The sequence below is a fragment of the Suricata suricatta genome, chromosome 10 (assembly GCF_006229205.1).
Source record: "Suricata suricatta isolate VVHF042 chromosome 10, meerkat_22Aug2017_6uvM2_HiC, whole genome shotgun sequence".
NCBI classification, from domain to species: domain Eukaryota; kingdom Metazoa; phylum Chordata; class Mammalia; order Carnivora; family Herpestidae; genus Suricata; species Suricata suricatta.
In genome coordinates this window covers 116,310,966-116,335,733 of record NC_043709.1, presented here as the reverse complement: position 1 = coordinate 116,335,733, position 24,768 = coordinate 116,310,966, and the positions used below count along the sequence as shown (strand labels likewise).

Below are 24,768 nucleotides of genomic sequence, written 5' to 3'. Positions count from 1 at the left end.
CATACCTGAAAATTACCTGAAAATTCTGCTATTTTCTTCCCAGAAAAATAAAAAGAAGGCACAAACACAAATTGTGCAAAGGCTTGGCACGCAGTTTTTTTGCACGTTCATAGACCCCTCAATGCCATCCAAGGAGTCCCATCCAGAGACCCAGGGTGAGGAACTCCCGCCTGTGAGCAATCCTGGAGAAAGGCAAGCACGAGCTGATGGTGTAGTCCCCGTGTGAGATGAGAAACTTCCAAGTATTACACAATGTACATGAAGCTTTATTTAAGGCAGAATTTTATTTTTTCTTTCCTTTTTTTTTTTTTTTAGGATGAAAGAGAGTGTGTATGTGAGCCAGGGAGGGGCAGAGGGAGGCGGGAGTGGGGGGAAGGAGGGAGGGAGAGAGAGGAGACAGAGAGACAGGGAGAGAGAGAGAGAGAATGAATCCCAAGCAGGCTCCATACTCAGCACAGAGCCTGACATGGGGCTCGATCCCACAACCCTGGGATCATGACCTGAGCTGAAATCAAGAGTTGGACGCTCAACCAGCTGAGCCACCCAGGTGACCCCTAAGGTAAAATATTTCAAAGCAGAAAGGGGGGCGCCTGGGTGGCTCAGTCGGTTAAGCGTCTGGCTTCGGCTCAGGTCATGATCTCACGGTTCGTGGGTTCGAGCCCCGCGCCGGGCTCTGTGCTGATAGCTCAGAGCCTGGAGCCTGCTTCAGAGTCTGTGTCTCCCTCTCTCTCTGACCCTCCCCTGCTCACACTGTCTCTCTCTGTCTCTTGAAAATAAATAAAAAAAATAAAAAAAAACTTTTTAAGCAGAAAGGAATTATTAAAGTGACAAATGATATTAGAGATTTAGATTGGGGACTTTGGAGTGGCATCAATGTTACAGTGGAATATCTGGGGAAATTATGTAAGTCACTATGAGAAAAAAAATCATGTTGTACATAGTGCTTTAGCAACACGTCTTTTCCAAATAGATGGAGGGTCTAGCTTAAAGAATTTACCTACCAATAACTTTATTTTGAGAGGAAAGTTAGGTGTAAAGAAAATAGACAAATAAGTCACACTTAAGAGAAAATTTACATTTTCTCCGAAAACACAAATATATTATAAATAGACCTTGTCTTTGATGTTTATTTCACATTATCTAAGTACACCCAGTTATGCAAATTTACATTTGTATTTCACATCTTTGCATTCCTGATATACATATAACAGGACAAAGAACACATTTGAATATTCAGCCTTGAAAACCCTGCTGGGGGAAACAGGTTCTCAGCTGCCTCATTCTTTCTGCACACGTACAAATGCAACTCTAAATAATTGACGTAAAAGTCGGGATTGGTAAGAGGAAAATGTGACTAAATTTTTATGCCACCTGAAATAACAAAGGACAAGTTATTTGTACTGGATTTTCAAAATGGTCTTCTTATTACCGTATTACAATTCAATAGGTAACATTTCTTTGGGAGCGCCTTCAACTATTGTAGGAAGCTTGGGCATTTGGGCTTCTAATCACTCTGGCACGTGCAGTCGACATGACCTACACAAGCGTGAGGCTTAAATGTCGGCATTACGGTGCTGTGTGTTCACCTGAGATATTTTTCAAAGTGGTCATTGATATCATTACCTCTCTTTCACAAAAATGCCTTGCCAGACTAGAAAACGAGCGATTATTTCTTCAATTAGGCAAAGTAAAAGGACAGGCCAGTGCAATACAGTACTAATTGTAAAGGAGACAATCACATTGAATTAAAGAACCTTAACATTTTAGTTAATGGTAGGAAATTCAAATACATCGGAATCACATTATGAGACTAGATGCCTGCGTGTTCGTTCTGTTCAATGTTGCCCATGAGATCTTTCCTATCGCTAGTTCCTGGACTTGACCTACTGTTAAAATAGAGAGTGTTTTCAAAAGTGCTCTCTTGAGGTAAGTGCACACGTCTCTTCTTATAAAAGAAATACGCAGCGAGGCCGGCACCTGTTATGATCAGGAGGACCACAATGACCACCACTCCGGCCTTGCTGGAAGCTGGTTTGGAAGGGCCCATCTTCCTCGGGTCAGCTGGAAATAAACAAATTCATCAGGATCAGGGTGGAGGGAGGCAAAAGGTAGAATGCTATGAAGAACGATGCAACTTTCTTTTTGGAAAAACTAAACTAAGAATATGTATTCTTTTGTTTCAAATGTTCTTTGACATTTGTCAGACAGAAATTCAGGACATGAACACAGGAGTCCAGGTGACATAAAGGATTATTTTATTTTAAAAATTTTTTAATGTTTTTATTTATTTCTGAGAGAGAGAGAGAGAGAGAGAGAGAGAGAGAGATAGCATGAGCAGGGGAGAGTCAGAGAAAGAGGGAGACAGAATCTGAAGACAGGCTCCAGGCTCTGAGCTTCTGTCAGCACAGAGCCTGATGTGGGGCTTGAACCCACGAACAGTGAGATCATGACCTGAGCTGAAGGCAGATGCTTAACCAACGGAGCCACCCAGGCACCCCAAAAAGGATTATTTTAAATGTTAAGTGGGGCAGCTGGGTGGCCCAGTCAGTTAAGCGTCCGACTTCGGCTCAGGTCATGATCTCACATTCTGTGGGTTCGAGCCCCGCGTCCGGCTCTGTGCTGACAGCTCAGAGCCTGGAGCCTGATTCAGATTCTGTGTTGCCCCCTCTCTCTCTGCCCCTCGCCTGCTCATGCTCGGTCTCTCTTACTCTCAAAAATAAATAAAACATTAAAAAATAAATTAAATAAAATAACGTTAAGATTAGCATTTAGTTGCAAGGATATTTCATCTCTTACTTAACCAATGTTTTAAAATATTTACCACTGTCTGAAAATCATTTAAAGCTGCTGACAAATATATCATATGAAGATAAATAGACTAGTAATAATAATGATGATTTTTCAAAAGGAAGGAAAAAATGAAGGAAAAGAGAAAATCAGAAGAGTGGAAATTTGAAATCACGCTATAATTAAACAAATAGCACCCATTAGGTGAATAAAGAGGTTGCAGGCCAACCATAAATCTCCCTTCGAGTTTGTTTTAGCTGCCAACAAAATTAGTGAAGTCAGGTACCTCATTCAAGTTGTCTATGAAATTAAAATTTAAAACGTTGCTTTCAAAAAAATGAAAAAAAAAAAAAACACAAAGATTCCTGAGAGAAATTTCCCTCCTGGGTTCCAAAAGGTAACTCTGTAACACAGCAATATCTTCATTCATATCTATGCTAAAAACCCTGACCTGACTCTAAGGCCTGCTTTTCTAGAGCATGATTCAGGGGGGTTGATGACACAGTGACCAAGGCTAATGTACCCCAAACAGTTCTACTGAGAGCACAGGGGGTGTGGGGAGGGACGACCGTGGTTGTTGAAACAAGCAAACCGTACTGATACATTACTAATACAGAACATAGAATTTCATAATGGTCTTACCTTTCGTGGTAAGTAATGCATGAGTAGGTGCAGCATCAACAACTGTGAAATAAGAAATCAAGTAATTACTTATAAAAATCCATAGTAATTGCATGTAGATAATGAGTATGATTTGGCTCACAGATAACATGGAATCCTCCATGTTTTGTTCATGGTCATATGATATGATAGGACGTGATAAATAGAGGCTAAAAGACTTATGTATGTATATATGTATGAATGTGTGTATGTATGTATCTATCTATACTATACTATACTATACTATACTATACTATACTATACTAATCAGAATCCTACAGCTGTCAGGGGAATTTGAATCCAATGGAAATTCTGAAAATACTATCCAGTGATTTGTAACTGAGCCACTGATACTGACCCTCAAAATCTATCCAGTCTATCTAATAATAATTTATTCTAGGCTAGCTCTTTTGAAATTGGCCCACTGCATCCTAAGGTACCATAGGGCATTTGAATGAAAAGTCATATAAGATTCCAACACCGCATCAAAGAGTGTGGTGTCTCAGAACAGCGTTTTAAAAGACTGAAGAACTACACAATTCCAAAATAATAAGATCTACTGAGTATGGAGTGTTGATTTACCTAATTCATTGACTTAAATATATTATCCAGTTAATAATTGTATCCCTTGGGAAGGACGTTATGTAAAGTGGACTGGCATGAAAATATTATTAAAGTTTAGGTAGCACCACATCATGGGCATATCACACTATTAATTCCCCCAAACTCTGTCTTCCCAGGGTCTTCCAGTTAATCTCAGAAGGAGATCTAATTGGTCTTCCATGATTTATTCCAGAATAAATGCTGATAACCCTCTAGAACTTTGACCCCCTCCTCTTGGTGGGGATTACTACTTCATCCCTTTTCCTTTGATGCCATAAAACTTTGTCAACTTGCTCTCCAAACCACTTGAAACTAAACAATCCTATGACTGTGTCATTATGTCAGCTCAGCGGACAGAGAGTTCTCTGCTCACTGAGAGCCGCAGAGAGCTGATCACGAGGGTGTTTGATGATTTCGTCTACACAGGCCTAGAGCTTGCAAGGTACCTATAATCACATTATAATCCCACACATGACATCTTGATATTAGAAAGAAATGACAGCCTGTGAACATACGTGCCACAAGGAACATTCTTCCTTACTTTTTGGTCTTTTACAAATATATCCTTTGTAGGAAGAACAGTGAACACTACTCCAAAATCCAGACGCTGCAGATAAAGCTACACAATCATTTCGGTCGCCAGAAGGATCTCCCGTGTTCCAGTTGACAAAGGAAACTGGATTTTTGTTTATCCATATCCACATTCCTGGTTGTCAAAGAAAGTCAGAAGTTAAACCGAAGTTAAAAATCGCCATTTTACAATGAGAGGGAATGACATATGGCCCTTTGTAGGAAAGTGGATGGACCTTGAGGGTGTCATGCTGAGTGAAGTAAGCCAGGCAGAGAAGGACAGAAACCATATGTTTGCACTCATAGGTCTAGCAGGAAAACAGGAGAGACCTAATGGAGAACCAGGCGAAGCGGAGGAGGGAGAGAGAGTTGGGGAGAGAGAGGGATGCAAAACTTGAGAGACTATTGAATGCTGAGAATGAACTGAGGGTTGAGGGGGAAGGGGGAGGGGGGGAAAGAGGTGGTGGTAATGGTGGAGGGCACTTAATGGGAAGAGCACTGGGTGTTGTATGGAAAACAATTTGACAATAAAATATTATGGAAAAAAAATCGCCATTTTATTTTTTTTCAAATAGGCTTCAATGCAGGGAGTGCAACCTGGGGCTTGAACTCATGACCCTGAGATCAAGACCTTAGCTTAGATTGAGGGTCAGATGTTTAACCCACTGTGCCACTTAGGCACCCCCCAAGATCACCCATCATAAATTCTATGCTTTCGTGCAAAATTTCTAAGTATTATTTTATACTATAATCAATAGTTGTTCACAACCAGACTTTCCGTTTGCAAGATTATAATCATCAATTATTATAGAAGAAAAAGCCTGAAAAGAAAGTTTCTTATACAGCTTTAGTTGAAAATTTATTCCTAATCAGAACAAATACATATACTATCCTCCCCTAATTTTTTCCTGAAGACAGGAAATATTTTTAAAGCTTCTTAAATTAACTTAGCTACAGAACACTCATAATCGGCAGCTTTCAAGATAGTATAATATGTGAGTCATTTAAAATCTCAGTTCTTATCCTAAGTGAAAATATGAGTTTAAAATTTCCAATTTTCACCAATTAATCTTTATTTAAGGAAAGACTTTCTGGAGCTGAAAACTTGTTTTGCAAACACCATTGTGAAATATTTGTGATGAAATAATCACGCTGCAAAAGTTACCTTCAACATTTCTGAACAATCCTATCCAAAAATTGGTTTTGCTTTGAAGTGGTTCAACTCGATATGACAGAAAACTTGATTCAGCAGCACTTTCAATAGAAACCAAAGAAGAGCCTGTAAAGTATAAAACACACACACAATATGATAGAAGTACATTTAAACAGCTAAAAATATTTTCATAATGACAGTATTGATGTTAAAAGCGATAAAAATCACTCCGACATCTCCACTTAAGGGAAAGAATTTCAAAGAATGGACGTTTGACTTCTAAGAAATTCAGTTTCCATTCTGTAAACATGATGTTTGAAGGATCACGTGCGTTACAAGCACCGAATGAGTTGCTGAAGGACGTGTGAAGTCAAGTAGGACAGTATGTCTTTTCTCTTCTTTTGAAAAGTCTGCTTTAATGTGTCATCGGCACTCAAGCTCAGCATGTGCAAAACAAAACTCATAAAATTCTTGCCTTATTTCTTATTTTATTGATTATTATTAAATCTTATTTTATTTATTTATTATTAATTTATTATTACATTTCTTATTTTTTCTTATTTCTTATTTATTATTATATTTCTTATCTTATTTATTTATTATTATTAAATCTTATTTCTCCTTAACTGTTTACATGTCAGTTAGTAGCATCACCATCTTCCCACTTGCTCAAACCTGAACTTGGGATTCACTCTTGACTTCCACCCTTACTCTAATGCCCAAATCCTGTTGATTTACTCTTTAAATATCTGTCATGTCTGTCTGCTGTTACTCATTCCGTAACTGGAGGCCTGTATCTCTCTCTCTCTCTCCTTCAGCCATTTTGCCCAACCTTCTACCTCCCTTCCCTCTGGCAACCATCAGTTTGTTCTGTGTATTTATAATTCCGATTCTGTTATTTGTTAGCTTATTCTTTTTTTTTTTTTTAGATTTCATTTCTGAGTAGGATAATATGGTATTTATCTTTCTTTGAATTATTTCACTTGGCAAAATACCCTTTAGGTCCCTCCATGTTGTCTCAAAAAAAAGCACAATCTCATCCTTTTTATGACTGTGTGATATTCCAGTGTGTGTGTGTGTGTGTGTGTGTGTGTGTGTGTGTGTGTGTGTGCGCGCGCACCACATTTTCCTTATGCATTCTTCTATTAATGGACACTTCTGGGCCTTGATTGTTATTAATAATGCTGCAGTAAACATAAGGGTGCCTGTATCTTTTTGAGGTGGTGTTTGAGGTGGTGCAGTAAATCCTCAATAGTGGAATTACTGGATGATATGACATTTCTATTTTTACCTTTTTGGGGAATTTCCATACTGTTTTCCACAGTGGCTGTAGCCATTGCATTCCCACCAACAGCATGTATGGGCTCCTTCTCCTCCACATCTTTGCCAACGCTTACTGTTTCTTTTTGATTTTAGAAATTCTGATAGGTTTTAGTCATTTTCCATCTTATTATAGTTTTGATTTTTATTTCCACAATGACGAGCAATGCCACGCATTGTTTCATGTGTCTGTTGGCCATCTGCATGTCTTCTTTGGAAAAAATGTCTAGCAGGTTTTCATAGAGTGTGTCCTAGCAAGGTCATGGTTCAGGAGCCATTATAGGTAGATGGATGCATTAGAAGAGAAAATAAGTATTATATGAAATTGACATGTCAAATGGGGAGATTTGTTTTTGGTGAAGCAACTAAAGGGGAATATGGAGAAAATAGAATTTAAGATTTAAGAAGCATAGGATTTCAAGTAAAAAGATTAGAAAATAATTCCAAGAAGAGAAGGAATAAGAGAAAAGACAGTGAGGGGAGCATCGTGGTTCCTCAGGAACATGGCACACAGATGTATGGACTCTCCATAGCTGGTTTATGATGGAAGGAGTTCGATAAAGGAGAGACGGGGAGGTAGACTGATCCACTGGGCGGAAGCTAAAGCGGTGATAGACGGCTCAGTTCGGCCGGACTAATCTGATCAACAGGTGAAGAAAGGCTTGGGTTAGGCCTCACGGTAGAGGGCAAGAGATTAGGTAGCGATCAAGAACACTTAGGTTTTCCAGGCAGTAGAATGATGCAGTATTACTCCTCTAGGTATAGGATTGTACAAAGTAAAATGAAATAGGAAACCAACAGACTGGTTAGGTATCTATGGCATCAACATCTCACACTACATTAGAGTCGATTCTGTTTCAGCATTAGAGCTTAGAGTAAAATCCTATCGCGTTCTAATAATAACTAATATATTTTAAGCACTTCATGCAAGACATCTTGCTTTGCGCTTCAGAAGTATGATCTCACTGAACTCTTACAACAACCTCGTCAAATGAGCACTGCTGTTATCCCCAGTTTATAGATAAGAAACCAAAAGAACAGAAGGTGAGTAATTTGTCAAGATTATGAGGAGAGTGGAGGGCAGGGTCATGGCATGATTCAGGCATTGTGAATCTCAAAAGCCTGCACTTAACCATAGGCCTGGGTCCCATGTTATGGGTCCTGGATTCACTCCTTGATTATGCTTTTATTGCACAGTTACATATTGCATTGTTTAATATGGTTATGGATGATAACCATTTCAAAATAGTTGTGACATATTTTGATAAGTGAAAGTCATTCATTTTATTTACAGGAAAACATAGTCATCTAAAATGGAAAGCAAAGTTTCTCCATATTCATTGCAGTTTTAGAATTTTATTTACTTATTTATTTTTAAATATTTATTTGTTTTTGAGAGAGAGAGAGACCGTATGCGCAGGAGTGGGAGAGAGGCAGAGAGAGAGGGAGATGGAGGATCTAAAGTGAGCTCTGTGCTGACAGCCCAGAGCCCAACCCGGGGCTCAAACTCACCAACTGTGACATCATGACCTGAGCTAAAGTTAGACGCTTAACCGACTGAGCCACCCAGACACCCCTTTTGCAAGTTCTTTTTTTTTTTTTTAAACTTTTAATGCTTATTTTTGAGAGAGAAGGAGAGACAGAATACAAGAGGGGGAGGGGCAGAGAGAGAGGGAGACACAAAATCTGAAGCAGACTCCAGGCTCCGAGCTGCCAGCACAGAGCCCAATGCAGGGCTCGAACACAGAAGCTGTGAGATCATGATCGAGCCGAAGTCGAACACTCAACTAATTGAGCCACCCAGGTGCCCTTTGCAAATTCTTCTAAAAGCACTTAACAACATGAAGAAAAATACTTTTTAATTAAAGAATTCCAAAACAGCCTTCAGTGACACCCTAAAGAATGGAGAGTAAGTATCCATGAAAATCTCCTCTACAAAAACAGTAAGAACCCTGCCAAATTTTGGAGCCCTAAAAATTAATAAACCGCTTGTAACAATCCAGGAATCGTTAATTTAAAAAAATTCATTTTTCTGCGAAGAGTGAGCTTCATGATGTTTTAACCTGCTCTAATTTCACTGCATTCTCTCGACTCTCTGTTTACCTTAAAAACAAACAGCCCCCAAATCACAGTCAAAACTAGCAGGCTAGAAATCACTAGAATAATCAGAATGGTGTTGGAGCTTTTTCAGAGTCCCATTTCAAGGAATTTCCATGACTTTCTGTCTCGGACAGTTCCCTGGAAAGTCTGACTTGCAAACTTTGGCTTTACTTGCCCTAATTGAGAGCCCTTCCAATGTAAACAGCCTTCTCTCTGAAGGTGTTCCTGGAAATTATCTAACATCACAGATGCCTGAGGCAGGGGTAACAGGTGAAGGAAAGAGAATAACAACAACAACAAAAAAGCTTAAAAGGGAAAATGGGAATAAGATGTCCATAGGGAGCTCCAAAGACCTTTGATCCATTCTTGAGAGTCAAGAAAGCTACAGCCATGCATTGGGGCATGTACATGTGCATACTGATGGAAAATCTGACAGATTTCTAAGCTCTTCCTTCTGGAGAACCTTGAGGATCTGCAAGAAGGAAGTGAGCCCTAAGGCAGAGTTGTTGTGGGGTTTTGTTTCCTGTTTTAGAGAGAGTGTGTGTGAGTTGGGGAGAGGGGCAGAGGGAGAGAGAGAATCTTAAGCAGGCTGATGCGGGGCTCTATCCCATGACCCTGGGATCATGACTCAAGTTGAAATCAAGAGTCAGACGCTCAACCAAATAAGCCACCCAGGCGCCCCACTAAGGCAGAATTTTAAACTATTGTATGAGCGTAGAAGGTATCATTAACTGACCCCCCTCCACTAACTAAGCAGCGACTACAGTGATGGCACGTGAAGAAGAATACAAACGTTACAAAATCGTGAAGGAACATCACTCAACAAGAAAAAAAAAAACGACAGCAAAAACAACACACTCTGTGGAAGGGAAAAAAAATCCCAGAGTTGCACATCCTATTATTTAAAATGTCTAATTCTCAGGGTGCCTGGGTGGCTCAGTTGGTTAAACATCCGATGTCAGCTCAGGTCATGATCTCACAGTTTGTGGTTCAAGCCCCGAGTCAGGCTCTGTGCTGACAGCTCAGAGCCTGGAGCCTGCTTCTGATTCTGTGTCTCCCTCTGCAGCCCCCCAACTCATGCTCTGTTTCTCTATCTCTAAAGAATGAATAAATATTAAAAAAAAATTTTTAATAAAAAATAAAATGTCTAATTCTTAACAAAAAATCTACAGGAAATGAAAATAACAAGAAAGAAGGGTCCATACTCAGGAAAAGAAGCAGTTAATACCAACTGTTCCTGAGAAAGTCACACCTTTGACATACCAAGGACCAAATCGGCTACATTAAGGAACTGACAAAAAACATGTCTAAAATACAAAAAAAGAGTATGAGATGTCTCACCCTATAGAGGATATCAAAAGAGAGATAGAAATTATTTCTTAAAATTCTGGAGTCAAAACTTATAATAATTGAAGGGAAAAATGTACTAGAGCAGCTTCCCAGGAGATTTGATTCAGCAAAAGAAATAACCAGAGAACCATGAAAATAGATAAGTTGAAATTATCCAGTCAGAATAATGGAGGAAAAGGAAGAAAAATTTACAGAGCCTCCGAGATTTCTGGCATGTCCCCAAGTATAACAAACTATACATAACGGATGTCCAAGAAGGAAAAAAGAGAGAAAGAATGAAAAAGAATATTTGAAGAAATCATGGCCAAAAAATTCTGAAATGCGATGGACAACATTAATGTATGCATCTCCTAAGCTCCACATCTATCCAAGCTCCAAGTAAGATAATCACAGTCAAACTCAAAAGATAGAGATTCTTAAATCAGCAAAGAGAGAAGTGACTCATCATGTACAAGAAATCCTCCCAAGGATTGGCAATGATTTCTCAACAGAAACCATGGAGGTTAGAAGGCAGTGCATGACACTCTAGATAACTCAGGATGACAATCCTAACAAGTTAGAATATTAGAGCAGGACACCTGGGTGGCTCAGTCAGTTAAGCGTTTGATGCTTGATTTCAGCACAGGTCATGATCTCATGGTTGTGGGATCAAACCCCACACTGGGCTTCATGCTAAACCATCTGCCCCTCCCCTCTCTCTCTGAAAATAAGTAAATAAACATTTATAAGAACTAGAAAAAAGAATATCAGGGTAGAAAGTAAGAAATACTTGTTCAGCAAATGATTGTTTTCTGCTGTAATTCTTTCAAATTTTGAGGCTATCATGTTATAAATGACATTTGGGGAGGCATGATATGGACCATCCTGTCACAGAAGAAATTACCGAGAAGAATAAACAGGTGTGTTTACATTCCACAGGATTTTAATGTACAGCGTTCTTAAGGACCACGGGAGTCCAGACTAGATGACTATGAGACTTACAGTAAATGCAGCACCTACCCATCCGGAGACATTCCAGAGAAGCTTGGCCCCAGTTTCTTGTATAGGAAGATTCGATGTAATAGCAGTGACCATGGAAAGGAATCCAGGCTGTGTGCTCGGACTCTGGGCATCTGCCGGGTAGTTGTGGAGGCTCGGTGGCCGGGATTTCTGTCAATAAAAAGACATTTCAAACAAAGCAAAACCTGAAGTTTCTCTACAATGTAGAATAAAATATTAGCAGCTAAAGAAAATTTCATCACCCGTCACTATTTTTTTAAAAGTTCTAACGGTAATCCTTTGGGTCCACCATTTTTGTTATTGGGTATTCTTTTTAGTTGATCTTTTTTTTTGCATTTTAAATATACTTCAATAGACTGTCCTCTGATAGAATAGAAATCAACCATCATAATGACAAACACACAACTATAAATATTTACAAAAATGTTAAATTCCTAAAAAAAGTTTCTGAAAAATAATTTGCAAAGGGAATCCCCCTTCACTGTGTTCTAGGAAAATTATCACCTTAATATCTCTGACTCTCATTAATCTATATGTACTCTGATAAAATTATATTGATACAGATGTGCTGTCAGCATAAAAACTGATCATAATTTTCCTGACAAATCCGACATCATATAATCTCAAGAATAAAAATTCAAGAGTTTATAGAGTGCAAATAAACTCTAGCAATGAAAAACTTTTCTGTCCTCATTATTTGGATCTATGTATATTTGCTCATTACCAAGCCAGTCTTCTGTAATGTGAAGGAAGATGTTTTATTATCTTATTCTTTAAAACTATATGCTATTTACTTATTTTGAGAAATACATTATGAGTGAGGGAAGGGCAAAAAGAGAGGGGGGGGTGAGAGAGAGAGAGAGAGAGAGAGAGAGAGAGAGAGAGAGAGAGAATCCCAAGCAGGCTCCATGTTGCCAGCACAGATCCCAAGAGCCCAGTGCATGGCTTGAACCCATGAAGCCTCAGGATCATGACCTGAGCCACAACCAAGAGCCAATGCTTAACCAACTGAGCCACCCAGGCACGCCTTAACATCTTACTCTTAAGTTAACCAGGAGATGTGACCGTTTAATAATGTTACCAGTTGTATGTATTCATTTACTGAGAACATTTCAAACCCCTTGATTGTTTTTGTGTATTCAATTACCATCTGATCTTTTGCAGAGAGAATAAAAACTTTCATTGCAGTATGCTGTCTTCCAGTAGCCATCGACATCCAGGTAAACGCATGCTGATTTCAGTCTGGGCTCATCAGCAGCCCAGTTAGTATACCTCATTCTCCATCTATCAGTCCAAGCATACTCATTATTGGTCTGCAAGGACAAAAACAACAATTAACATGCACTATCACTTCATTTAGAAAACACAAAAAGAACCAATGAGAAGCCAAAGCATATTTAAGACTGTGATTAACAACCAATCATCTACATTTCAGAACAAAAAGAACATTATAAATCATTTCTACCAACTCAAGTTCGGTAAATGCAACCCTTTCTTTTAGAAAGGCTCTTGGAGATCCCCATAAATACATCCTTGAAAGCTAACTTGAAAAACACTGACTTAAAAACCTAGGTCTTATTCTATGAAACTTTTCATTTGCAGGTTTTCAGTGTGAAATACAAATTTTGTCTTCAGAACAAATATTATACCAACACTAAAATGATAATAAAATTAAGTAATTTTCACTGAATTTGTAGACCTTGGAGAGAAACACTAATCTCTAATCGTCTCATTGTTCAGCTGTTGAAAAAGTGCATGTGACAAATGACTTGGGCAAGATCACATGGAGAGATAACAGAGGACCCTAGGTACTTTGCTTTCTAGAAAGATGATCTTTCAACTATAACAAATCATGCTGGTATTTTTTAAAAAGCAGACTGTTTTATTCACTTTGCACACTTAATTTCTTACTGAATTTAGTGGAACAAATTTATGATCACATGCAAATTAACTAACAACATCAAAAATCGTACTTATCAATAAAATCCTTTGAATAGTCTAAAAGATTTTACAGGTAACGCCTAAAAACAGATGATATATAATATTAATGGAACAAATGAATTTTGAAATCATTCAAACAATGGGTCCCATTTTAACTTCATTATTTAATTTCCCAAACTAATTACCAAAGATTTAATGACAAAATCAAAATGATGTATTATCTCAAGTTGGAATTTTGTAGGCTTCTACCACATTTAATCAACTAATGCTTACATAGTCCTTGATTCTATAGATGTAAGGAAGACAATAGTACTGTTTTCATTATGTCAGTATAGTGGAAAAGTTACTTAATCTTTCTAAAAATAATAAAAGCTTATTTTAAACTCATGAGAGAATCGTGATCGTCCATAAGAAGGAAATGAGTGAACTAACAAACAAATTAATTACTAAAAAAGAGAGTCAACACAGGCATAAAAATGTCTTGCCTAAGTTTAATCACAGAAATCAGTATGGAACTGCTTACTTTTAAGTATTCACTTCCTTACTTAGGAAATACTCTGCGTGAAGTGTACATTTTGATCTCTGTAACACAGCATTAGGAAATCTCTAAAATCTGACACCAACCTACTTTCCAGTTTTATCTCTTTCCGTCCAGTTCTCTCTTCCTGGTACTCCCTTCCTTATGTTCCACCATCCCAGGCCACATCAATAAAGTCCACTTCTTTGGAGAAACCTTCTTGGCCCTCTCCCCTGGCTCAACTGATTCCTTTTCTCTCTTGTAGCACTTTTAGATACCTCTCTTTAACATTTCTGGCTTTGTCTCCTAGTAACTTGTCGGCATTTCTATTTCTTTTACTAGGAAGTTTGCTGGTTGAGTAGCTAAGGGATGGAGGGTAGATGGATCACAGGGGTGCCTGGGTGGCTCAGTTGGTTAAGCATCAGACTTCGACTCAGGTCATGATCTCACGGTTCGTGGGTTCAAGCCCCACATCGGGCTCTGTGCTGACAGCTCAGAGCCTGGATCCTGCTTCAGATTCTGTGTCTCCCTCTCTCTTCCCCTCTCCCACTTGTGCTCTGTCCTTCCATCTCTCTCAAAAATAAGCATTAAAAAAAAAAAGATATATGGATCACAGGGCATCAGGGAAGACTCATTTTATGAGTATTTTGGCAACTCCTTCACCATGCTCAGTTCTGTGCCCCCCACCCAAATTCTCTGCCACTGCCAACCTGCCTTTTTCTATTATGGAATAAAGGAAATGACTGCACTGACATTCTTCACACATGGACAGAAGCTTCGCAACATCAGGACTCACAACTCTAGAATGACTTGCCACAAAAAGTAAAAAGTACCCTCATCACCCAGGAATCATGCCCCTGATCTGCTTTCTTAATTCCCATGGCATAGTTGTAATCATGACACTACAGAGAAATAAACTAATAAATAAGTGTTGAGACGCAGAATCTCTTTTAATATTCAAAAGCAGTATGAAAGTTAACGTAAGTTATATAAATTTAATTTGATCTCTGACACATATCACTAGCTTGCTAGATTCTTGAAGGCACTGGATCCTTGAAAGATGGGGTCTATTTTATGTTAGTATCATTCACATTGCCCAGCCCAGCGTCTTACATATAACAAATGCTCAACAGAATAAACAGAAAGAGAATCCTGGTTCCTCACAATTTATCAATCAGGTCAAGTCACATATTTTTCATCATCTTACCAAGTTACTGTTCAGGGCGATCCACACAGGCTCATTAAATTTTTGTATCTGCATCAGTGCAAATGCATTACTATAGGGATCTAGAATGCTAGCAATTAGGGAAGTGTGGAGTTTGCAATAATTCTCCGCCTCTTGCCACGGTAACTTTAATTTCACAAGTGAATAGTTACTTTCACCATATTGAATAAAACCATCTGCTGGAATTGTTGTCGGAGAATGAGGCAAGGAAGCATCTGGAATAAAAAGAGTATCTTTCATTAGCATTATCAATAAGCATTATTTAGAGTGTCACTGATACACTATATCTACTACCATATCCCATTACGTTATACAATCAGAATAGCATAAATCCAAACCATCAGGCATTAAAAATATTTCCTAATATTTCATTTCACATCAAACCCAAAGCTCTGATTTTTAATCAGTATGTCTGCTTGACTTAAATGCTTTCCAAACTGTATGCAAATCATCAATATATATAATAAAGTTTCTACACTTGATCTTAGCCAAAAGGCCAAGAAGCGATATATAATTGTTTCTAAACTAAAAAAAAAAAAAAAAAAAAAGAAAGGACTTGCAAATTCAATGATATCTAGAATCTGAGCAAAAGAAATGACACGGTTTAATCCCATAAATTAAGGAGTATCTATCATCCTGTCATTACTAATTTTTACCTTACCATCTTGGTCAAATTTCAAGGTCACCCACAGTCTTCCTTCGCCTCCTCCATCTGTCCTACCCTATCCATGCATTTATTTGTATCTATTTGACTCCACCTGTTAGTAACACAACTTCAAGAGACTGTTTCAAGTTCTGGTACGAAGCCAGATACTCATCCCAGGTTCATTTAACCCTTATCACACCGGCATGCTTTATCCCCACTGATGACTGTCTATGTCCTTCACCCAGACCGTCCCCCACCCCACCAAATCTTGAACAAACCGACTCAGTGGCTGGAGCTCTTCTAAGCCACAGTCACTTTGGCTTTCTGAACCTTTCTCCTCAGTCTTCCAGCATGAATTTCTAAATTTTGTTATTGTTGTTTCCAATGTTTATTTATTTTTGAGAGAAAGAGAGAGAGAGAGCGTGAGCAGGAAAGAGGCAGAAAGAGAGAGGGAGAGAATTTCAAGCAGGCTCTGAGCTGAGAGCACAGAGCCCAACACAGGGCTCAAACCTAACAACCATGAGATCATGATCTGAGTCAAAATTGAGAGTCAGATGCTTAACTGAACCACCCAGGTTCCCCTTCCAGCATGGATTTCTAGTCACTGTTTTAGGTCAACCCATCCTTTGTGCCACTTACTGTATAGGCCCCCCAAAACAGCTTCTTTCTGAGTCCCTTAGTAGATGCCCTAGAGTAAGAGGTTAGTGAATGTCAGCCTGTTGTCTATTTCTGTAGCCCATGAGCTAAGAATGGCTTTTAAATGGATGACAGATTTAAAAATAAAAATCAAAGAACAGTATTTTGTGACATGTAAACATTATATGAGATTCAGATTTGTGTCCATAAATATTTATTGGAACACAGAGATTTCATTTGTTTACAGGTTGTCTATGATTGCCTAATATCATGGCGAAGTACTAGCAACAGAGAATGTATATTTGCAGCCTAAAATATTTACAATATATCCCTTTACAGAAAAAAAATTGCCCAACCCCGGGTCTAGGGGTCTAGATGTCCTTGCCTTACCAATTTTGTCTTGGCTAATTCTCAGATGTGTTCCACTGTATGCCAACCTATCCACCATCTGCCTTGTTCTGTCACTATACCAATACCAAACGTGCTTCTGATCACTCCTGCTATGGTGACAACTTTAGATCAGCAAGGGCGGCTCCCCCTTTCTTCTGCTGTTGCTGCCACCTTGTGTTGATAGAAGAATATCATTAAACCAAGAGACCCAGATCCGTACCCTGCAGTGATACAGCCAGTAGAGACTGAACAATCTTCCTGTTCCCCAACGTGGGGAGGTCTGGGTTTGTCTAATATCACCAAACAATTTTAGGACCACTAACAGTGACAAATGAAGCTGAAAAAAAAAAGTTTCATGAAAGGGTACACACAACTAGGGAAGAGCTCATCTGTCCAACTTGCTGGTTTATGACACCCTTCATAAAACAATTATAAGGGAAAACTAAAATATTGAGAGGTTATTTTCAGGTGGTTGGATGGTGGGAATTTTTTCCCCTTCTTTATGCCTTTCTGCATTCATTAAAATGTCAGCAAAGAACACGTGTTACGTATATTCTAAAACTGGGTTTTTATTCATATGTATGACTAAAAACATGAATGTATATGTGAATATGATAATAAATTTTTTCTACTTTGTAATAAGGTTTACTGGGGGCAAATATTCTATCACTTGTGCTTATAATAAGAAGAAAAAGATTTTTAATAAGCTTGTAAATCATCATTCACTTTTGGAAGGAGAGTCCCTCCTGTCCTTGACACAGAGAATCAGATGGCATGTTTGTTATTTCTAGTGGCCCAAGATTCAGGGCCCAAAGGACATGGCAGAGGGAAAAGCTCCTGAATTAATGAAAGGCTAGAATTTCTGCGGTACTTTCCAGTCATCTGAAAGTATCTAAAGTGATTTTCACTCATTGTCATGAGCTGGTCTTAGTTCCCGGATCCACCAGAAAGTGTGGAAAAATCCATTTGATGTGAGAGAACAAACAATTTGTAAGTCAAACTCTAAGAATCATCCTCGGGATGCCAGTAGCCCACCCACCCCAACCCCCATCTCTAAATCACCTTTCATTTCTGGCCCTCTTCCTGTGTAGCTAGACAACTGTGTTCTTGTTTCACTGGAGACTAAAATGCATAAAACCATCATCTCAATTCTCAGCAAATATGTACCTTTTCTGTTTCATTGTCATTCAATGATAGTAGGGCTTCCTAGAATAAACAATGAGACACAAACCAGATACTACACTTTTAGGGGCACCTGGATGGCTCAGTCAGTAAAGAATACAACTCATGATCTTGGGGTTGTGAGTTTGAGCCCCATGTTGGGGGCTCATTTAAAAATGAAATCTTAAAAAAAAAGAGAGAGAGAGATCCATGTTTCTTTTAAAGTTTATTTTATTTATTTGGAGAGAGAGCAAGAGAGAGAGCAAGCATGAGCAGTGGCGGGACAGAGAGAAAAGGAGAGAATCCCAAGCTGACCCCGTGCTATCAGCACAGAGCCTGCCATGGGGCTCGATCTCATGAACCAGGAGATCATGACCTGAGCCAAGTCAAGAGTAACACACTTAACCAACTAACTAAGCTACCCAGGTGCCTGGAGATCTACATGTTTAAAGGCAGAGAATACAGAACCAATGAGGCATGTACAATGGTCTATGCCAGTGGTTCTCAAGAACACCTCAAGCACAACTGAGGTATTCTTACTGTGGCATTCTTAAAAAGGTACAGGGAGGCGAATATCCTACATTTCTAAAGAAATTAGAAAAAGTTCCAACTCCAAAGGTAATCTGCATAAAACTTTTTGGTAATAGATGAAAGGGCACGCTCATGAATAGTTTATAGAAAATGTCACCCTTTCCGTCTGTCACAGGCACACATGGATTGAGGTGAGAAACAAACCTGTCATTGTGCCAGGGAATGGCCATTCTTTAATAAAACTTTATGTTTTTAGAGCAGCCAAGGGTTCACAGCAAAATTGAGGAGAAGGTCATTCTTTAAAAGAGATTACATAACCCCCGCTCTTATGGACTGGAGAGGTTTGGTAGAAACTTACCAGGAGGTGTCTGGCATATGTAGCCCCTCTTACTATCACATGTGTCATCCATCCATTTTCCTGCATCCCTTGATTTCCCACCAATAATAACGACACAGTCAGCCTGTACATTTATGGAGAAAGGGGACAAAAAGCAGGGTGAAGCAATAATTGTTTAAATCAATTCATTAATGTGCCAAAAACAAAATCCCTCATTCCTAACCTCCAAATTTAATCATCCTATTTCATTTACAGTATGTTCAATTCGTCTTTCCGTGCACCTGCTTGCACTTTCCACATGGATCTCTCACAGTGAACTCTTGCTATTTTTAAATAAAAACCTAACAGACTTGGATAATTTTAGAGATAGGTCTGAGAAACTTTATTATCAGAAACTGTAGTAATCTCTATCAAAATTTCACAACCAAATGTTAGGAGAATACAGTATCTTCTCCATATAAATTCTCCTAATTCAAGCCCCCAACATAGGTGTCCTGCTGTTAAAGGGAAATAAGTATAATTTATATTTTTCACTGCTAATTTAATTCATTATGGATTCATAGCAAATTGCTGGTGTTTGGCTAGAAAGTTTCACATCTTATTTGTGATCTTACAGGCAAGTATGACAGGCTAGAAAAGGTTTTCTATTTTGTGTTCTGACTATGTTTGCAGTATCCAGCTTCCCTAGGATAGTCTTTGAGCCAAAGCAAGAAATAAAATCATGAAACCTGCGTCTGCCAAAGTTTTCATCCTGTGGTAAGATTTTGACTTATCATGTGTTGGGCTTCTTTAATCTATCAATTCAAATAATTATAGCTTACACTTATAATAGCCAACATTGCTCTGAGTACTCTACATGTATTAACTCCTGTAGCTCACATCCAATTTGAGATTGGTACTATGAATATGCCCATTTCACAGATGAGAGAACTGAGGCACAGGTGAACTTGCCCAAGGTTACACAGATAATAAATACAAGTTGGGATTCAAACCACAGGCATTCAGGCTCCTGGCATAAATCTTAACCACCCCATTGTCTTGCTTCTCAACAATTGAGGAATGCCAAGCATGCTGGGAACAGAAGTGCTCTTCAGGAAGGGTTTTTGTTGATAGAAAGTCACAAAGGAAAGGAAGATCAGGTATTCTCTTGAATGGACAGAAGGACTGGAACTTTCTATGATGAAATAATGAAGAGGTAGGCCAGCTTGCCAATGATGCAGAGGAGAAAGATGGAGAGAACCTGAATCTTTAGCTTTAGCCCATTCCCATCTTCCTATTTAGCTATTCTTATCTTTTGTTCCTCTGGTGCACAGCCTGTGCTCTACTCCAGAAAACCTGGACAGAGCAAGCCTGTTTCCACCACAAAGTACACACCAGAAGTTCTCTCCCACCCTCTTTATCACACTGCATTTAATCCTATTTGCGTCTCAAGTTCCTGAAATTGTAACAGCAGAGTCTGTGTGTTTTGATTCCATTTGTGTGAAACAAACTTTATATTTTGCACTAAGAAAAAGTCTAGAAACAAATTTGACAAAAGATTAACAGTTTGTTTTCCTGGGTGGTGAGATTACAAATTTATTTTTGTCGTTTCCGCTTGTCTTTATGTTCTCAAAGACAAAAAAGAAACTTGGGCAATAATGATTTTTTTTTTTTTTTTGCTTTACACAAAACTCACCTCTCATCCAGAAATTTTTCCCAGCAAATCTCCTATCACTCCATTCTACTTCAACTTCCTCAGTAACTTTTTAGCCCTCATGTATGTAATGAAGAATCATAGAATTTCTCCACAGAAATTCACTAGTCCGTCACCAAAATGTGTGTACCATACACAGAGCCACCAAATTAATTATCACAAATGCCCCATTTTGATCAGGTCATTTTTCTGCTCTTACCTTTCCTCGCTGCCTATCTGAAGTGCACACTGATTCCCAGGACATTAAATTTCTCTAAATTCTGCTTTCAACCTTTCAAGGTGTTTGCCTACTTTTTTTCTGTATAAAAGCCCTGCTCTACACCAAACTGTTCACTCCTGCCCAGACCCACATGGTGTCTTTTTCTTGAAGAGTGTATTTGCCATTCTCACCTAGCATGGCCTTCCCCACCCCTCACCCAACTTCCCCATCACTGTTTTAAACCTCTTATGGAAAAGACCCCTTTCTGACTCTTTCTCAAGGTCCTTCTCTGCATCAAATGAAAGTGTCCCTATATACGTGCTGACTGATTAGACCATTCCATCCCATCCTAAGTTCTTTCCTGCTGACTATGACAGGGCTTTATAACTGATCCTGACATTATACACTTGCATTCCTTACTGTTTTCTTTCCCATATGAGACTTGTGGTCTAAGGGGCACCTGTGTGGCTCAGTCAGTTAAGCATCACAGCTCAGGCCATGATCTCACAATTGCTGAGTTAGAACCTGGCATCTAGTGCTGACAGCTCAGAGCCTGGAGCCTGCTTCAGATTCTGTGTCTCCCTCTCTCCTCTGCCCCTCCCCCACTCACGCTCCAAAAATGAATACATGTTAAAAAAAATTTTTTTTAAGATTTGTGGTCTAACCTAAGTGTAAGCATCTTTAAAGTAAGAACAAAGTCTTTTGTTTCTTCCTATTTTTCTCAATGCCTTGTGTGCTGTTTAATATTGACCAGTTGACTGTTCAGTGATACAAGATTAAAGGCACTGAAATAAAGAAACAATCATCTGTCTCTTAGACTAATGTAAAAGAGCATCTAGGACACTGTTTGGCACGCAGCAAGCACTCTACAAATGGCAGCTCAGTCCTCATAATGATGAGGATGGGATCTTACACACTCAACACTACAAGCTTCAAGAGTTTAGAGGCAGCTGGTACAAATAATGTCGGTCATTCTGGGCTTAAGTGCACTTCATGACTACAGCAGAGACCAGAGGAGAGCCGGCTTTCCCATCCCTTGGGACCCCCACCAGCTGCCCCACGAGCTGAAGAGTTCTTAATTGAATTTATACCCCTTCCCTCAAGGCTGGCTCAGTCTGAAACACTTAAATCTGTAAGAATGAACCAGATCGAGAATGCTGGTAGATTTTTCAGAGATGATTCATCACTAATATGACTGATGAAGCAGGCTGACGGTACGCAGCAGAGAGGTGACCAGAAATGGACATTTACATCTTCATAGGACAGACTGCTCCTTCTCCCACCAGGGTAACCTTTCCCCCAGTTGGTATAATGAACTCCTCGACCATCCGTCCATAGGAAGGTGTGCTCGGAATTCACATCATTCAGCCCAGTCCAGGCATTAAAAGTGGAGTCTTTCATCTGATAGGTGAGAAATGCTGAAAGAAAAGTTCCACAGGATAATTTAAAATGTTTAGGGAAAGTACTCAAAATAGGGAAAGCATTTAACATACATAATTTTAAAATATTGAGTCAATGATTAATGTCTTTATTATTATTTAAAAGCACTTACCATGAAAACAAACACATTCCAACCTGAAAATCACGCTAGCTTGTCAGGTTTGTACTTCGGCAAGGTTTGCGTCTAGGGTTTTATCCGGGCCAGTGTGGATAGCTGTACAGGCTGTGCACTGCCCAAGGGGAAAGGGCAGCTCAAGCTCACCCATGCCTCACTCTCCATTTATACACCCCAATCTGAGCGTGGCTGCCTGCCTTCCTGGAGGAAGAGGTACTGTTTCTAATTCATACACAGTCATCCTATGAGTTACCAGGTGTCCTGAGTTTTTAAATAAGACAATCTGATGATAATAACAAGGGGCCAATGAAGGCTCTTAATCTAGAAAATTTCTGAAAATGAGAACTCCTTGTCACAACAAGAAGCATTAGGCTGTCAAATTCTCACGACTTTGGGTTTCTAAGCCAAAAGAGCTACCCAACTGGAACTCCTTCTGGGCAGCAACTGCAAAGGGTCACTGGCCATCCGCTAAGCGTGCTTGGACCAAGAGGGCCATCTTGATGTTAAACACCCACATCATTAGGAGAGAAGATCTAGAAAAATTCAGAGAATGCAGAACAAACGCAGCCTTTTGCTTCCTTGCCAAATCTGGGGCAGAGAGAGAGGACGGTGGCAAATACTCAGAAGCTGTAAAAGGCTGAAGTGTACAGGTGCCCCAAGCCCTGTCCACTCCCCCTTCCTCAGGCCTCCCACAACGCACGGCTGCCTTCCACAGCAAGCAACGCCCCTGCCCCCTGGCCGCCGGGAGCCATAGATGCCCGGCTGGATGAGTACCGACCCTCCAGAACAATTTCCAAACCCTTATGCCTGAACACAACCCCTGAATGCAAAGAGGATACTGAATGAGTGTGCAATAGGGTTTTACTAAAAAAAAAAAAAAAAAAAAAAAAAAAAAAAAAAAAAGCAAATTAGAGAGAAGCCCAAAGAGGTGCAATTATCTGTTTATTCATGAACAAATAATTCCACAGAAAGACCAGTGTTACATGGTTGTTCAACCGAGTAGCAGAGGTACTGACCACTCGGCTCAGAGATTTGCTTGTTTTCTTCCAACATTTTTCAGAGAGAGAAGAGATCGTGGCTCGATATTTATTTTGGTTTTATTTTATTTCCTAAATAAGACCATAACCTTCTCCAAGCCCAACTTGAAATAATGTGCAAAAGTACTACCTGCCAATATGTTAGTCCTGACTTTCTTCCTGCCAACAACCACAAATAAGAATTCAACAACGTGCGCCTGTTTTGCCAGGAATAATGTTATTTTATCTGAAAATTGTTTCCTTCTGCACATCTCTATTACCCAGGTTCTAATTCTGTTTTGCCAGGAATCAGTACTTTGTGGTTAAGAGAAGAAGTCAATTACCATGTTTCTCTGCTGGGTTGCTAAGCCCAAAATGTGGTAGGCCAGTTAGAGAAATATGAATATTATATTCTTAAAATGTTTTTCTTGTGTGCTATGGTTTGACCCTTTTCTTCCTGTGTCTGGCAAGTTGCTGCACTTGACCAAGGGTCTCAGTGAAACCTTGGCTGATTTATTGCATGATGTGTTCCAAGACAGCACATGGTGGCCTTTATGGAACAAAGTAAACATTTGAGAGTGCCATATAGGGTTTCTGGGTCTTTCTTCTTTCCTATATTTTCTGAGATGTACTATGATTTCAGAAGTCCAAGAATTTCAGAACCAAAAGGGAACTCAGAAATTATCTAGTTCCTCATCTTCCCCTTACATCCCACAAAAATTCATTCATGCAAATATCCATTGGACATCTTCATGCTATGTACCAGTCAATATGTATAGCATATGCTCTAGTCCATAGCATTTTTGCAGTCCTTTAGAGAATGCACAAAGCAGCCCATTTAATTAGTTCCTTTTTTTATGTTTATTTATTTTTGAGAGACAGAGTGAGCAGGAAAGGGGCAGAGAAAAAGAGGGACAGAGGATCCAAAGCAGGCTCTGCACTGACAGCAGTGAGCCCAATGTTGGGCTTGAACCCATGAAGCTTGAGATCGTGACCCAAACTGAAGTCTGATGCTCAACTGGCTGAACCACCCAGGTGCCCCTAATCAGTTCTAATTCTTAGAATGGCATCCCAATTCTGATTCTAAGACTATTTCTTTGTAACTGCCATTCATTGGTGTCGAATCTTCCTTCCAGAACCACTCAGGTCCGCATCCTGTCGTTCTCACACTGTGAAAGCTGAAGGTCTGTGAAACATGCCTCACTTGCTACCTGCTGAGGCTTCCACACCCTCCATCAATTTGGTTTCTTCATCTGACCGGCCTGGACGTGGCCAGCATCCCCCTTAAAGTGATGACCCACTGATTTAACTTAGTATCTATTTCAGGTAAGGTGGCCAGGAAGAGACCATGCAAAAGTACAGTCTTGTCAACAGTATAA

General features: G+C 39.4%; 1 protein-coding gene and 1 pseudogene across 1 annotated transcript in view; both read right to left on the bottom strand.

Moving 5' to 3' along the window:
* Positions 1 to 1,098: 1,098 nt before the first annotated feature.
* The window catches only part of MRC1 (mannose receptor C-type 1), a 94,095-nt gene continuing 70,425 nt past the window's right edge, over positions 1,099 to 24,768 (bottom strand). Inside the window, exons 22-30 of the mRNA XM_029955580.1 lie at positions 22,070 to 22,236; positions 18,948 to 19,050; positions 15,208 to 15,440; positions 12,690 to 12,855; positions 11,543 to 11,692; positions 5,786 to 5,899; positions 4,592 to 4,756; positions 3,430 to 3,471; positions 1,099 to 2,061 (exon numbers count right to left, since the gene is read on the bottom strand). Coding sequence (XP_029811440.1) covers positions 1,811 to 2,061; positions 3,430 to 3,471; positions 4,592 to 4,756; positions 5,786 to 5,899; positions 11,543 to 11,692; positions 12,690 to 12,855; positions 15,208 to 15,440; positions 18,948 to 19,050; positions 22,070 to 22,236 — 1,391 coding nt within the window. The 3' untranslated portion in view covers positions 1,099 to 1,810. The remainder of the gene's footprint in view (positions 2,062 to 3,429; positions 3,472 to 4,591; positions 4,757 to 5,785; positions 5,900 to 11,542; positions 11,693 to 12,689; positions 12,856 to 15,207; positions 15,441 to 18,947; positions 19,051 to 22,069; positions 22,237 to 24,768) is intronic.
* Positions 15,660 to 15,733, bottom strand: LOC115305761 (annotated as a pseudogene).